General features: G+C 45.3%; 1 protein-coding gene across 1 annotated transcript in view; it reads right to left on the bottom strand.

Moving 5' to 3' along the window:
* Kif5c (kinesin family member 5C) overlaps nucleotides 1–12,901 on the bottom strand; it is a 150,826-nt gene extending 137,925 nt beyond the window's left edge. The window contains exon 1 of the mRNA XM_040745317.1: nucleotides 12,398–12,901. Within this exon, the coding sequence (XP_040601251.1) occupies nucleotides 12,398–12,523 (126 nt within the window). The 5' untranslated portion in view covers nucleotides 12,524–12,901. The remainder of the gene's footprint in view (nucleotides 1–12,397) is intronic.
* Between the last annotated feature and the right edge of the window lie 3,644 nt (nucleotides 12,902–16,545).

Here is a 16,545-nt window from a genome sequence, read left to right as displayed (position 1 = left end):
CAATATCCCGGTATTTGCCTAGGGAAGGGACACAGATAAATAGGGAAGGGAAGGACCAGGCCAGCGCACACCAGGCTCACACCTCTCCTCAGCAGTATTACACACTAAAAGGTAGAAAATACTTAGGGAGAACTGCAAAGTAACTGGAGTCCAGTTTACATTTACAAAGGGGGTTCCTCAAGACAATGGACAAGGGGTCTGTAGCCTGCTGTCCCCAACAGAACCAGATGTGTTTTCTCTACGCCAACAAGGCTTTGCTCTCACTTCTCTGCGGGACAGGTATTTGTAAGGTTCATTTTTCCCTCTGGGTGATGGCCGAGCACTCAGTAGGTCTCCAATACACAATGCAACTAAATCCAATGAATGTAAAGTCCGAACACAGTACTGAAATGCTAGGGAAGTTGCCTAAGTTTGCTTTATGAAGATGTGACTACTATGAAATCTAAAACTGCACTTGGGGCTAGAAATCACATCTTCATAAGGCAAAAACCAAAGGCAAACATATTCCATCCAAAACATCCCTGCAATGTGTAATGGATCTTATCCGTGTTGATGATGTCTTTTACTGCAGGTTTTTGTTGTTGTTTCGGTCGGGGGAGGTACTACTTTCTTGTGGTTTTTTTGTTTTTTGATACTGAGTCTTCAATGTCTCGGTGCATATTTTGGAACTACTAAGCACCCTAATGTAGATGGATTATATTTCAAGTTGCTCAAAAGACTAATGTGACCAGTGGCCACCAGACTGGGCAGCTGAGAGGGGAGTTTCAAAAGAAAATGTTACAATGCACAGAATACCGCTTTTAAAAGGAAATATTTTTGGAGTGACAATAATGTATTTAATGGCAAATTTTCCACAATCTACTAGGTACTGCTTTATATGTGTTTTAGGTAGTCGGGGGGCAGTTGCACAAACTTGCTTGCACGTGTAGAAGGCAGAAATCATCTCAGGGCACCTTTTTCCTTCATTGCTCTCGCCTTACTTTCTGAGACAGCGCTTTACCCGAGCCCAGAGTCACAGGATTCAGCTAGACTAGTTGGCCAGGGAGCGCCAGAACCCACATGCCTCTACCCCATCAAAGCTAGGAAGTGGCAAACGGGTACCTCTTCTCCCCATTGCAACTGTTCTCAGACAATCTAGATGAGGAAATGTATGAAAAAAACATTAAAGCAGGTCTATGCCCACAGCCATGCTTACCATGGAAATGTAGGAAACACACATACATGCAAATGTTGTTGGTTGAGCATAGAGGACTTCGCATGTTGTTCCCTGCTAGCTTAAATGGGTTAATAGTTGGTTGTGCTGTTTGTTCACTTGCAAGGAGGAGCTACACATTTTTCTTCTAAAGCTAACGCTGCTCTCACATGTTTTATAAACATGTATTTAATGGGATCACGGATTTAATGGGATCACAATGACATTAGCACCAGAGTCCCAAGAATACCACAATCTCCTCCAAAATCCAGCTGCTCCTTTCCTCTGTAACCCTTCCACTGGGTTTATACCACACGGGAATCCCATGATACACACAGTATTCATCATGGCATAGGTGGGGCACCAGCACCCACCATCCCAACACAGGGTCTAGCCCAGGGCAAGTGAGAAGGGTTATACTCTTTTCTGCTCTCATCACCCACCACCCTACTCCACTGCTGCCCAAGCCTACATGAATTTGAGACTAGTTCAGCTGGGCCTGGGATTTGTGAGCTACTCTAATGAGGACTGAGGAACAGCCCTAGTGGCCAGCCCAAGAAGCTATACCCTACAGAGGCCAGTTTACCTCAGGTTACCACAGAGATCAAACACAGGAAGTACTGATTCTGGACCTGCTCCGTCAGAAACCAAGTCTAACAGAGGTCTAGACACCGGACAGCCAGACTGGCATCTGTCCCTCCCTTTGGGGTTGGAACAGCTATGAGAGAAATAAAGTCCCTTCCCCCATGACTCGCCAAGGTCTCTGATGTCAGAGGGAGCGGTTATTTGCCCCAGTTCCCAGGAGAGAATCAATAAGCTCTGAGGAGCAAGGTTCCAGAAAGGTTTTGAGAAAACTACACTACAACCTCCCCAGAGAATGAAGCAGACAGCTCCGGGCTCCTCAGGAGGCCAAGGGCGAGCAGGAAACTGGAGCAAAGTCCTGTGAGGGAGTTTGCGGAAGGAAAACTCCCTAAGGCTTGTCAGTCCAGAGCTGTGTGGCCAAGATCTCCACAGAACATACTTCTAAAGTAATATTATTGGTCTGTAGCTCCTCAGAACCTACCATGTAAGGTGTTAAAACACCGATTACCTGGATTTTTTGTTTCCGTTTTTCTCCATTTCTCTTCTCTTTCAATGAGAAAGCAGAAACTACTGAACTCTTTTCCTTAGAAGCTACACCAAATTTTGTTCTCACACACTCCCTTCCTCCCCTGAAGACGTGTTTCCCAATATTCAGTTCGCACCAAGGATGAAAAGATAAGATGAAAATCTCCCAAACGCACCTCAAAGAACCTCTCCAAATCTTTGATCAAACAAGGCTGAGGACATTCATTCGCCTGTCCCTGGCATTTACACAAGCTGACTCGAGTCAGGGAGTGTAGCAGCAAGGCAAAGTTATAGTGTGGAGGTTTGTCAGCTGCCTTGTGACCATGAAGCCGACAGCCTTGCTTGATTAAAAAGGACAATGAGAACATGGGCACTGTTGGGTCTGGAATCTTGGTCAGCCCTTGTCACTGTGTGCATGTTCCTGCCTCCACAATGGCTCTGTCCCTGCAGAGTCCCCTTTTGTTGTTTCGAGGGGAACATTTCTCTCTCCCCATTGGAAGAGAGTACCTGCCAATCAAAAGTACCTACCAATCCAATTGAAACACACTTGGGGGTGGGGGGCGAAATTTATGAGGCTAAACGTACTTGTCAGTGTTTTAGTTACTGTGGTGTTTCACAGTGATATTTAGGGGTTGTGACCCTTTAGAGAGATAAAGGGTCAAATGACATGAAATGTGAGATTTTGTTTTTTCTATAAAGTAATTTAGAGAGTATGGGAAAGGTTAGGAGACTAAGGGGGTAAAAGGATTGGTTGGCTCTTTGGTGATGATGGTTAAGACTGGTCAAGGCACATGGGAGAGTATCTTTTTATTCTTTCCTATCTGGTGTACATTTAATTTTTTATTGGGTTTTTTGTTGTTGTTGTTGTTTGTTTTGTTTTAAAGTAGTAATCAAGGAAAAGGAAACTAAAGTCCTTCTCCTAGGGCCTCTCTGAGAGGGCTGTTTGGTCCCTATCAGCACTCCACTTCCCTGGGCTATCACAGGCTTTTCAACGTCAACACAAGAAGGCAGGGTACATCCATCCTATTCCTCTTTAAGACTACCATCTTGGCCTCTCTCTCTGTCTGCCTCAAGAGAAAGATTTAGCTTTTGATCACCTGGAAGAAACAACATCCTCTGGGATATTGAAAATGACAGGAGACTGCCTACAGAACCCCACAGTTTACCCTGAGAGTCTGAAGGCATTGCTACGCTCTGGATCTAGGGGTTAACAGTGCATGACGAAGACACACTCTCAGTAAGAATTTAATTTAGCACAGACCAGACTGCCTGATGAAACAAGCTGGCAGCAATTCCACAGGGCAAGCAGAGAAGTGAGACTATCAAACACAGGACAATTCCCCATCTCTAAATCGCTTCCTCTCCAGATTGTGGATGCCCTAGAATTGTAGCTAACCTTCACCCCGCAATCTCAATGCTAGAAATATACTTTGCCAAAGTAACTGGGCAAACTCACAAAGAAGTCTGGTGGGCTGTGGTGAATAATATCTGTTGATAATGGGTGAAAAACAGAGAAAGTTCCAAATGTTCCTCTGAATGAAGCAGCTAAATAATTGATTAGAAAACAGTGAGGTTTATAAGTAATATGCAAATCGAAATGCAAATGTCTGAAGTATGCCACTTAGTAAGCTGGGTACTAGAACACACCCTATAAAGGAATCTGTTTTAAAACGAAGGGTAACACGGTGGAAACAGGAAGGAGTGGTATATGACAGGGAAAGTTAACTGGTAGTCCCGTGTCGGTAACAATGAGCTATTTTTGCTGTCTTTGTGATTGTCATGATCTTTTTTCAATGAGCACATATTTTAAAAGCACTCCCCAAACTATAAAGAGCTATTTTTTTCCTTTCCACCATAGAATCTCAGTACGGAGCCCAGGCTGGATGCTCCTGCCTCAGCCTCGTACGTTCTGGGATTACAAGGGGGCATCACCACTCCCTGGTCAGGGAACAGCTCTCTCATTTACAGTGAGAACACAGCCGTGAAGGTCCCTAGGGCAGGAAAGCCATGCTTTGGGAGAAGTCAGGGCTGTGCCCTCAAGCAAATAAACACAGGCACCAGCAGGCAGAGGGCCTGTCTTTCCACAGACCTTGCACTAAACAATACTGTGTTCCAGGCATGGTTCTGGGTCTTGAAAACAGAGTGAGTGGGCATGTGTTCCTTGCCTTCACCAGGTTTTCAGCCTAATGGGATAAAAGTATTCATTGAGCCTGGCTGGGAGAGTATAGGGAAAGGAAGGACTAACCCTACCTCACCAGCAGGAATAGGAAAGGAGAACTTGAGAGTCCTGAGGAAGTATTGAAGGAGCAGAAACAGAAAGGGGAGCCATGCAGGGAAGCTATGGGGCAGTCTCTGGGGCATGAAGGTGTGAGGAGCTGGGGGCAGGGGAGAGGTGCTGAGACAGGAATGACGCAACAGAGCTGGAACATGGAGTAAGGGGTGAGGCTGGGGAAGTGGGCAGACTCGAGCATAGAGGGCCCCAAACGCCTCCCAGAATCATCGGGGTCCATCCCGCAGACACCAGGAACCTCTGAAAGACCTGGGCTTTCCCGCACGGGAGTCAGTCCCTCAGGAGTACAGAGAAACAGCCACTACTCGACACCCATGGGGAATGATTTCTCAATACCTGTTTTACACCTGCGGCTGAGCCTGTGAAGCTGGAGTTTCACATCGTGCTGCCTCAGAAGGGAACTGCTGCCATCACTGTCTTCCAAATGAGGGAGCCGGAAGTCAGCACAGGTCAGCCCATTTCCAAGCTAAGAAGCAGCAGATCTGGGCATCTCTCTCGGGCTGACCTCTCATGTTTGGGGTTGGGAGACGCTAGAAGGGATCTCAGCTGTTGTCTTCCAATCCCTCCATATTTACAAATGATCACAAATGGGGGCAACAATTTCTACCACAAGAAACCTGGTTACTATACAATAAGAGAGGGACTGGGGGAGCTTTCCTTTGTTTTTGAAAAGGAAGAAATAAGATGAAATTGGATCTGTCAAGGGAGCATTTTTTGTTGTTGTTTCTCAAGAGAAACCATTTGGGAGCAAGCCTTTGTTTTTGCCTTCTTTTTTTTTTTTTTTAATAAGGAGACACAGGTGAAAAATATGAGGTGTGAACCACAGGGGAAACACGGAGTAGGGGAGGGCTCAAACTTTAAATGGGGAGGAGGGGCTGGGAGTGGAAAACCTTATTATTAACACGAAAAGTTGGGCCACACGAGTGCAGAAAGGAATATCTCCAACAATTGCCGAGTTCTTTAAAGAAATACAGAAATCAGCATTTATGCAGACTGGATGCCAAGCAGGGGAAAAGAACAACCTTCAGTCAGAATGCATTTACCAAGTGACTATACTATCTATAGTAAAGCAGGCAGAAATCATTTAAATACATAAACAAACAACTTCTGCCCCCCCAGGAACTTCTAATGCAGTGGGGAGAAGACACATATGCAGTCTTGGGCTTGACTGCTTCAGATAAAGAACCAGCTCATAGAGCCTATAGCTACATGGAAGGCGAGCTTTGGCCACAAGTAAGATGAAGAGTGGCCTAAGAAACGCAAGAAGGTGTTCAGAGGAGAGCGGAAGAATCTGCACGAACAAACGCAACTCTGGAAGGGGGTGGGGAGCAGTGTACAGGGGATGGAGAACCCGGGAGATAACCAATGCTGGAATTTTCTTTGTGCCAGACAATGACCAGTTCATTTTAGACTAATGACCCTGTTATGTAATTCTCCCCACTTCTAATATGAGAAAAACTGAGGCCCAGAATAGTTAAGTCACTTGGAAAAAATGTCACCACTAGCTGGGGAATCCATAGTCAGTTTTGCCTGACTGTCCAGCTGCCTCTATATACCTCTTCATTTATGAAGCACCAACTGTATGCCTCCCTGGGAATAGTGGGTACTTTAGTAGTGTGTGGAGTATGTGTCAGCTTGTAACTATCCTACTCCCTTGAGTTCATGCACTCCAATATTTGGTGGCATTTTTATAGAAAAAAACATCTCTGAATTTTGAGCACAGGGGATGAAGGACTGATACACTTAAACACTACCAGATTAGCAGACACTTAAAGTGACTGACGAAGCTATTTTAATTTTTGGCTTAAAATGTTGCTGCTTTTAGATAAGAATGCAAAAATGGTTCAACCACTTTGAAAAAGACTTTGGCAGTTTCTTATAGAGTTAAACATATAGTTACCAAATGATACAGCAATCCCACGTCTGGGCATTCAACCAAGAGAAACAAAAATGTATGCTCACATAAAACCTATATGCAATAGCTTATAGCAACTTTCTTCATAATCATACCAGTTGGAAACAATCCAAATGTCCTTCAGAAGATTAGTGGATAAGCATTGCGGTACGTCCATACATACAATGGAAAAATATTATGCAAGATAGCAACAAGCCTATTTATATATGAGTATACTCAATATAAGTAAATCATAAAGAGTTGCTATGTGAAAAAACCCAGGCTTAAAAATATATTTAAGATTTTATGACAACCTAAGAAAAGAAAAATTACAAAAAATAGTGAGTGGCAGCTGGAAGGGTGAAAAGAGAATTATTGTCTGGTCTTGGTGTGTACACGCATGCGTGTTTATGTATGTGTGTGTGTGTGTGTGTCTGTCTGTCTGTCTGTCTGTCTGTCTGAGTCTGTGTGTGTGCGCGTTGCTGAGACATGACAACGTTTTATATCTTAGTATGGTGTTGTATATTAGGCAGATTATTGTTCCTCAAAGATGTACACACTCACTAACTCCATTATATGTTAATATTATATTGTATTACAAATGGGAATTTGTAGACAGAACTAAGCTTGCTAATCATCTAACAATAGGATAAGAAGACCTCAGATGATCAGCAGGGAGAGGCTGCTGCCACCAAAGTAGCAGAGCTATGGCTTCCCCCTAGACCAGAAAGAGCAAAACCCCACCAACACCTGGGTCTGGACCCTTAGAGACTCAAAACAAAAAAACAGGCAACCCACTGGGTTTCTGACTTGTGTAACTGACAAAATTAATCTGGGCTGTGATAATCCTTTAAATTTATGGCAACTTGTTACTGAAGCAATAGAAACCTAATGTAAGAGTCATCGAACACTGTTTTCCAAACCATTAGAACTATGCTCTTAAGAAAGTTCTAGTGCAGCAATAGAAACCTAATGTAAGAGTCATCGAACACTGTTTTCCAAACCATTAGAACTATGCTCTTAAGAAAGTTCTAGTGCGAGCCGGGCGTTGGTGGCGCATGCCTTTAATCCCAGCACTTGGGAGGCAGAGGTAGGTGGATCTCTGTGAGTTCGAGGCCAGCATGGTCTACAGAGCGAGTGCCAGGACAGCCTCCAAAATAATACCGAGAAACCCTATCTCGGAAAAAAAAAAAAAAGTTCTAGTGCTTAAATTGTTTTCAATGCTTACTTTGAAAGCTCAGTAGAGTGGACCAAATGAAAAACTCTCACGAATAGCCCATTTCTTCACACCTGGATCTGTAGTCAGTCAGATGTCTTCCTTTTCTGTCCATCCACTATGGAAAACTAACGCCAAGCTCCCAAGTCCTGAGGTCACTTTCCTCACCAGTGGCCGGTTCAGGGTTTGTGGTACACTGTGTGGCTCTCAAAGCTTACACAGTCTGAGGAAAAGAGCCTACGATCTCAGGGCTGCGAATGGAAATACCCAACAAGAGGAAACTGAGGAAGGAAAGGCCACATTAAAGAAGTATTCAGGAATGGACAACACAGAGACCTTCCATCAACACAGATGCTTCACAACCAAGGGGGGGAGCCCCCAGTAATGGGTGACACACCAGGATTTTAGCAGCTACGAAGATGTCCTCTGAGAAGTCCTATAAATCCGGTAATTTTCTCTGAAGAATCAAAATGGTACAAGAAAAAGTTCCCTTTCTAGTCATAAGTCCTCCCCTCCTACTCTAGCTCATCATCAGTGACAGTAACTCTCCAATGTTTCAACAAGCTAAGCACAGCATTTTTTTCTCCAATTTTTATAGCCCTTTGAGTACAATTAATGTTCTCTTATAAAGCCTGCTCTTATAAAGAGGGATGACACTTGAAATTGTTTAACTATTTTCCACATCCTGCTGCCTAGCAAATCAAGTCAGTAAGATAAGTTACTGTATCAAAGGAGACACTGAAGTGACCGCTTAGATGGGAAAGTGCCTGCTGCACAAGCATGATGACCAAGTTAAACCCCTAGTCCCACATAAGAAGCCCGGTATAAGAGCAGGAACTCGTACTTCCAGGACCAGGGAATCAAAGGCACGTGCATCCTGGGCTCTCAGTGGCCAGCCTGCCTTGCCCCATTGGCAAACTCCGGGTTCAGTGAGAGTCCCTGTCTCAAATGATAAGATGGAAAGAAGCTGAGGAAGGCATCTCAGTGTCAACCTTCAGCCTCCACACAAGTGCACATACATGTATACACACACACACAGATTTCCATACTAACAAACATCAGTCAGCACTGCAATACCATAAGGTCCTAAAAAGTGCAAAGGAGTAAAACCTGGGTGGTCCTCATCCCTAGAGTAGCTGACAATATCACTAGATATAGAATCAAATTAACAATAGTATAAGGGGAAACATGTGAGATCATATGCAAAACAAACATGTCTGTGGTGGTTTAAATAAGAAATGTCCCCAATGGGCTCATGCATTTGAACACTTGGGTCTCTGGTTGGTAGTGATGTTTGGAGACGGTATGGGACTTTTAGGAGGCGTGGCCTTGCTGGACAAAGCAGTCACTGGGGACTGGCTCAGAGAGTTAGTTATAGCCGCACTCCCACTCCTGTTTCCCGCATGCCTGAGTTGGCGGGCGGGATATACTAGCTAAGCTTATTGCTCAGGCTGCCTGCTGCCATATCTCCTCTGCCATTGTGGACTGTCCCTATGGAACCATAGACCCAAATAAACTCTTCCAGAAGGTTTTGGTTATGGCATTCTATCACAGCAACAGAAAGGTAATGACCATTATGTCAAAGTTAAGACAGGCTGTTTGCGGCTGGAAAAGTCGGGGAGGAGGAGCGGAGGGGACAATTTGCACAGAAGCTTCAAACACAAAGCAGGAAGGGCACTCCTCCAAGACCGTGCCTTTCCCTAAAGGAGAAATCTAGTAATTCCACCTGAAAATCTTTCTCTTTTGATGTGCAACACTATAAGAACTGAAGACCACTTTAAAGGGAAAAAAAAAAAAAGAAAACCATCTCTGCTTCAAAACTAAGAACTTCAGGTTTCTGACCTTGGACTAACAGCTAACTCCAGCAAATGTCCCCCTTTGTGTCTGCTGAGAGTAAAAGTGACATTTCCGGGTGGCTCTCAGTTCTTGGGTCCTTGGGCATCTCACCATGTACCCACTGAGGCCATTTCTATGGATGACTGAGTCATGCTGCCTTCATGTTCACTGCTGGACTGTACTTACACCTACATTAATAATTAGAAATGGGAAGGGTCCTAAGGGCAAGGCAACACAAATCTCAGCACTTAACCATCTGAGAGTGGTCTGCTCTATATGCTCATGAACCAAGAGACGCACAAAGAAATGTTCACCACCCAAACTAGCCCTGAATGGAAGCAGTCCAACTATCTGCCAACAGTTTCAGGACTTGGTGGCAGGGGAATCATGACGTCAAAGCCAGCCTGGGCTACAAAGTTAGATCCTCTTTAAAAACAATCTAAGGAATAAATAAATTTAGGTATATTAATTTGGTAGAACACCACTTCAAACAAGACCAACTTGACAAGCATAGCATTGTAATGTCAGTTGCTAAAAACACATCAGAAAACCTACTGTAAAGAAAAACAAGCAAAATTTATATGTGATATTGAAATGAAAATAATGGTTGCCCTGGGGTTTGGGGGACTGAAGGTGACAGTAGGGAACACTTAGGACCCTCTAAGGTCCTGAAAATGCCTGTTTCTTAGTCCGAAAGGTGGTTATTGGGAGCCCACACTTTGAAAAGCCATCAAGCTAATTGATAACACTTCTCTGTATGATGCTTTGTTTCAGTGATTATCTTTAAGAAAGCATTCATCACATTAAAGAAATATAGTAGGATAAGCAAAAACCACCTTAAAACTGAAGTGCAGGATGTATGTTCACATGCATAACTTTCTGTTAAAATTTTTCTGCATCTGGTTGCTTTAACTTAGTGTTACATGTGTACATTTAGGCGGGGAATAAGCATAGACTCATAGTAATAGTACTGAAATTGATCTCTGCTTGCACAACTAAGAGGATTTTTTTATTCTACTTCACGGATCCTTGTAGAAGAGGGGGAAAGTGGGGGAGGAGGAGGCATTGGAAGAACTTCAGGCCCTTTAAAGCATCAGGAGAAGAAAAACAAACACAAGGTCACCAGAACATTTTCAGTGGCTGAAACAATGGTTGCTTTAAAAATTGTTACAAGCCAAGAGGGAGGGACTAGAAATGCCTAGCAACTGCCACTGTACTTGAACCACGCCTCACTCAGGAAAGGACAGACCACACTACGATGGGATCTCCTGTTAGAAGCTGTAACCCTAGCGCCAGGCTGCCATGAGTATATCACTAGCCCATATATGCCATTAAGTATAGAATTTCCTCATCGATAACTGTAGCACACATCTTTTCTACATGCTAACGCTAGGCAAAGAAAAAAATCCCTTTCCTACCCTCATAGATTAGGTATCAGAATGAGTGACTGTCCATGCACACAGCATTCAGAGGTCTGTGTTTTCCTTTTAACTGTGAAACCCGGGAGGGAAGGGGTCATATGCTCTGCAGGGGGGAAAATGTGCCTTCTTAAGCAAGATTTAAGATGAAGCCCCTAGGCCAAGGTTTGGCCTCTAATCCCCTACACAGGAAAATACCCGCCTACCAGTACAACTGGCACCTGCTTGTCCAAAGTCCCTTTGCAGTGACTGCAGCAGACAACCTTGCCAAAGCTGCTGGGGGCAGCCTAGGTGAAGAAACGCAGGCCTCACGCTTGGAAAGAGCTAGGTATCCTCTAGCTACACTCTCAGAAAACTGTCACCTGTCAATCACTTGACCTAAATACAACAGTGCTGGAATCACTTGGGGGAATTGGGGGGGGGGGGAGTCCGAGCATGCTCAGTGATGGAGATGACATCACTTAATCAATGCTGGAGTCGGGAAGGCTGCATCAGCAGCCTGGAGCGGGCTGCCAGGAACGTATCAGTGGGGACCTAGAGGCTCGCATTAACTCAGTCCCTTCCCACGCAGCTCGAATACAAAGAGGGCACCGTGGGCCACACACTCTAGAGAGAGCAGACTAAGAAAAGGGGTGGGGACAAGACTACTTTATTTTATTTGGTATATAAACCATTAGTATAATTCCCCCTTTCAGCAGCCAGACTGCAGGGACAGAGCTAAGTTGGGAGAAGCGGGGGGGTGCCAAAGGTGATCAAAGAGGAGACCCTGGATATGCTAAAGTAACTTCTGCTCTTGACACAGAGGGGCTATCTAGGGACTCCCTCTCTCAGAAGACTGGACAGTCTCCCCTCCACCCAGAGCGAAACCTATCAAACTGTGTGTGGACACTCAGAAGAGAGGATCTGTGGGAAGGCGGCATCCAGCAGACAAAGCACAAATCTAGGACAATTTGGGGTGATAGGAAGCAAGAGACAAAAGAGACCTCCCAGGGATAGCAAGAGCACCCCTCACCTTCCACACAGGGAGCAAGGTGAAACCGACTATACAAGGCCCAGACGAGGATTTTGTTTTTCCTGCACCTTGCCTCCCTACCATTTTGGTTAAGGTCTCAAGACAAACCTTAGCCTGGATGCATCTGTGGGTTGTAGAGCTTAGACTTTTGACCAAGGCCTGGGCATCCCCACTTGCTGGGCAACCCGAAACACTGCCCACGCGGAGGCGAGCGTGGGAACAATAGGCCCACCCGAGCCCCCACCCACGAACAATGGCGGACCTCGCACGCCCCCGCCGCCCCATGCCACCACTGTCGCGAGGGAGTCACCGGCCAAGGGCTCTCGTCGGGTCCACCCGAGAGCCCAGCCCCGCGGGGATGTCCGAGGGGGCGTCCGGAAGATTTCTGCGGTGCAAAGCCAGAGGAAGGGGCGAGACACCAAGGCCACTTACCCCGATCACCACCGTCTCTTCGCCTTTGAATTTGGGGATGAATTTGTCCCCGCGGAGGATCTCCGCTTCGTTGAGGGGCCGGAACCGGCACATCACTTTGATGCTGCATTCGGCTGGATCCGCCATCTCCGGACGCTGCTGGAGGGGACGCGGGGATGGGTGGGGGGCCGGGCTGGGCTGCGCCACCGAGGAGGCCGCGAACCAACCGCTGCCCGCAGCTAGGCCGCCTCCCGCAGCCTCCCGCAGCTTCTCAGCAGGTCATCGCGAGCCTGCTCTGGACAGCCGGACAGCTCCGCCACCGGGAAGGAGAGCAGCCTATTAGCTGGGCCCCCCTGCTGCTGACCTCCAGCCAGGTCCTGCGCCCTGGTCCACCTGCCCGCGACCACGCGGCGAGCGGAGTAGGAGATGCGCAGGGAGCGATCCCCGCCCGGCTCAGACCTCCCGGGCTCCGGCGCGCTCAGCCATCCTGCATCAGCACCAGGGCGCTCCGGCACCTCCAGGCCCGCCCCTCTGCCCCGCCTCGGTACGGTGACGTCACTGCAGAGCCCGCCCCACCCTGGGCGTGAGCGTGGCGCATCCCGGGACTTGTAGTCGGTCACTCTACCTACAGGTGGGGGGGCAAGGACGCTTGGATTTATTTGTGTGGACATTCCCCAAACTCCCACCCACGCCCGGGGAGCTGCAGGTCTGACGTGGCTGCATAAGTCAAGTACTGAACGGAAGCCATAGTTAATATCCCATGTAAAACTATAAAAATACAGGTCACATCTTTTACTGATCCCAAAGGAAAAATACTGATCAACACAGTGTACAACTGAACAGCTGTACAGTGTTTCTCGGCATAGTAGTTTTTGCAAGACTTCTAAGGAAAACAGGAAAGAAATGAGATTTGCATGGAAGCCTGTTATACCTGGAAATGTCTATACATAGGTAGTTCATAACAGCTCATATTCGATGAAAGTCCAGGACTTTATCACTACAAAACTAAGTCAAAAAACAAACCCACACACCCACATATTTAGCATGCTACTTTAGAGCTTGGACATTGAAACTGGCTTTTGAGTCCCAAGTCAGGAACCTTTCAACCAAGTGAGGTAGTACATGCTTGGAATCACAACACTCAGAAGGCAGTTTGGGACACACAACAACAAAAAAAGAAAAGAAAAGAGTACCTCAGTTACAACTAATCATAGATCAATTAGAATTCTGTTTAGAATCCTGCAGAATGAACAGAATATATAGAAGATCAAATCCAAAGTTCTTGACAGACCCAGGCCCCCATAATCACATTTACCCCTATATATTTAGGCTCCTTCCTCTCCTGTAACTTCCTGTCTTGATTCTTACAATCTAACAGGTACCAAATTCTTGAAACTTCTTCCATTCAACTTTCCTGCTTTTTTTTTTCTGTTACTTGTTTAGGTCATTGACTCTGCCAGACTGACCTACTCCCATCCATCAGTGGCTCGGGGACCTTATAAGAGTTGACAGGAACATGACCAGAGCCACCAAAGCAAATGGAGAATTTATTAGACTACAAATGGTCTTATTTATTTATTCAAGAAGATACTAAACAGTCAAGCCAGAGTAAGGATGGGCTACTATGACTTTGCCTTAGGGAGTATTGTCTCTGTTCTTAGCTTGTTTCTACTCAAGAACCATCCCCACCTATAGGAAACCAAGTGCCAACAGCTCGTCGTTCTCCAATTTAAATAAGGATAGATGGTTTTCAAAGTTTTGATTTGAAACCTCCCAGGGAAGGTCTACAAATGGTCTGGGATTAGGCTAGCACAATAAACTAGAGTCAGAAACTTTGCAACTTCATGAAGGGCCCTCACAGTAAGAAGGTTCCTGAAAACTGATGAGCTCCCACATCCCAGAAGAACGCATTGGCCAATAACTGGTTGAATTTTGCCAACACTGATTTGTCAAACCTAAGACTACTTCTACAGGAGAATTTCCCTAATGGCCTGAGGATGCTTGTCCCTACTTACTGCCTCAGGCTCCTGTGTCTGCATCTCTACATCTAGACAGTGAATACCACCTTGCCTTTGTGCCATCTGCAATACAGAATGCATAGCGGGAGGCACGCTGTATGAAGATTTTCTCTCTCATCCATGGCAAGGTATTTAGTTCCCTTCAGACTCAGTTTCCTATTCTCTGACATTAGAATAGCAATGTTGCCTCAGAACTTTTCAGCAAATTAAGCGCAACATTACTTGTAAAGCCTTAGCATGGTTACTGATGTATGTATGTATGTATGTATGTATGTATATGTACATATATATATATATTTACTAAGTGTTGAATAAATAATTGTAAATAATCAGCTATTTATTTAGAAATATATCTATTGCTTCCATCTAGTTATACCTAGGTGTTGTGGCATATTTGCACCCTGTGTAAGAATATATTGCTGTGATTGGTATAATAAAAAGCTAAGTGGCCAATAGCTAGGCAGAAGGTATAGGCAGGATTTCCAAAGAGAGGGCACTCATGGAAGAAGAGATGAGAAACCAGGAGACACGGAGAGGAAACAGGAGGTACAAGATGAAAAAGAGGCAATAGCTTGTGATGGAGTGCAAATTAACATAAGTGGGTTGATTTAAGTTATAAGAGCTAGTTAGGAACAAGCCTAAGCTATAGGCTTAGCTTTCATAATTAAGAAGTCTCCCTGTCGGGCTGGAGAGATGGCTCAGCCGTTAAAGGCTAGGCTCACAACCAAAAATATAAGAAGTCTCCCTGTCATCATTTGGGAGCTGGCTGGCCGGACAGAAAACGACTCATTACACCCAGGAATACAAGTTCCCTGCCTAGCTGAGAAGACAGACCCACTGAAGTGAATGTTTCTAAAACATTGTAAGCAATAGCAGTTTGATTTTCTGTCCTCAGAAGCAGCTAAAGTGGTGGTGGTGGGGGGGGAACTTTGATATTCCTTTTTTATCTGTCTCACACTAAGTAGATCTCAGGCTCTAGCTCACAGACAGGCCACTTGGCCTTTGGAAAACCAATGTCAAATTTTGGTTGAGAGAGAGTGAGGCCTATAAGAGGTGATTTGGTCATTAGAAGGGATAAATACCTTTTTCACAGGAGTGAACTCTTGCTCTTGTGAGACTAGATCAGTTAGCCTGGGAGTGTGCATTACCAACCATGCTCAGCTCCCTCTGCCCTTTCTTGTTCTTGCTTTCATTCACCATGTGATCTTTCCGATGGATGCTTCTTCTGGCTGTCCACCAGAATGGACAGCCTCACCAGAAGCAAACAGGTGCCAGTCTCAGACTCCTGCCATTCCAGACCCATGAGCCAAATCAAACCTATTTTTATAAGTCAACAGACTTGCCCCACTAGCTCTTATAACTTAGCTTAACCTGTTTTTCATCTACATTTTTGCCTCAGGGCTTTTTACCTTTCTTTCCTTCTCAATGTCCTACATCCCTGCTTACTCCATGCCTGGCTATCTGGAGGCTGCCTGACTGGCCTGGCCCCAGGGGTCTCCTCCTTTTTCTCCCTCATTCTCTACTTCTCTTCTTATTGCTGAGCCTAGATTCCTTCTTCTGCGTCTCCTTTCCATCAGGCCCACCTATCCCTCTACTGCCTAGCTTTTGGCTGTTCAGTTTTTCTATTAGACCAATCAGGTGCCTTAGGCAGGCAAGGTATAACAGTAACACATCTTTACAGATGCAGCATAAACAAATGTAACATACCTTCCCATAGGTAAAGTAATATTCCACAACACAATGACATTCATGGTAACTTCCTCGGGCCCAGTAGAAGATGCTCAGAACTCGACATACACTCATTTCTTTGAGAGTCTGAGAACTGTGAATGATCAGGGATACACAGAGACCTGCCTAGGTGTCTATGGGCTCCTTGTTCACGCATCAATTCATCCATTCAACCATCTGCTATTTACCAAACAACAACATTCGCTCCCAGTTGCTAAGTGTATGAAGTGAACCCTTATCAAGAAGGTCATCATAGGGACTCCAAGTCAAAAATACAGAAAATAAAGTGTTCAGCATATCTAAAAGATGGGATAAGTGGGATCCAAGAAAACAATATGACGGCAACCAATGAGTAACAAGAGAAAATTTGTTAAGTTCAAATACATAAAAATGTGGACTTTGGGGCCAGGCAAGATAGCTTAG

This window comes from Mesocricetus auratus, unplaced genomic scaffold, assembly GCF_017639785.1.
Source record: "Mesocricetus auratus isolate SY011 unplaced genomic scaffold, BCM_Maur_2.0 Super-Scaffold_100004, whole genome shotgun sequence".
In the NCBI taxonomy this organism is placed as follows: domain Eukaryota; kingdom Metazoa; phylum Chordata; class Mammalia; order Rodentia; family Cricetidae; genus Mesocricetus; species Mesocricetus auratus.
The sequence above is the reverse complement of the archived record's forward strand: the minus strand, read 5'-3'. Positions and strand labels throughout refer to the sequence as shown.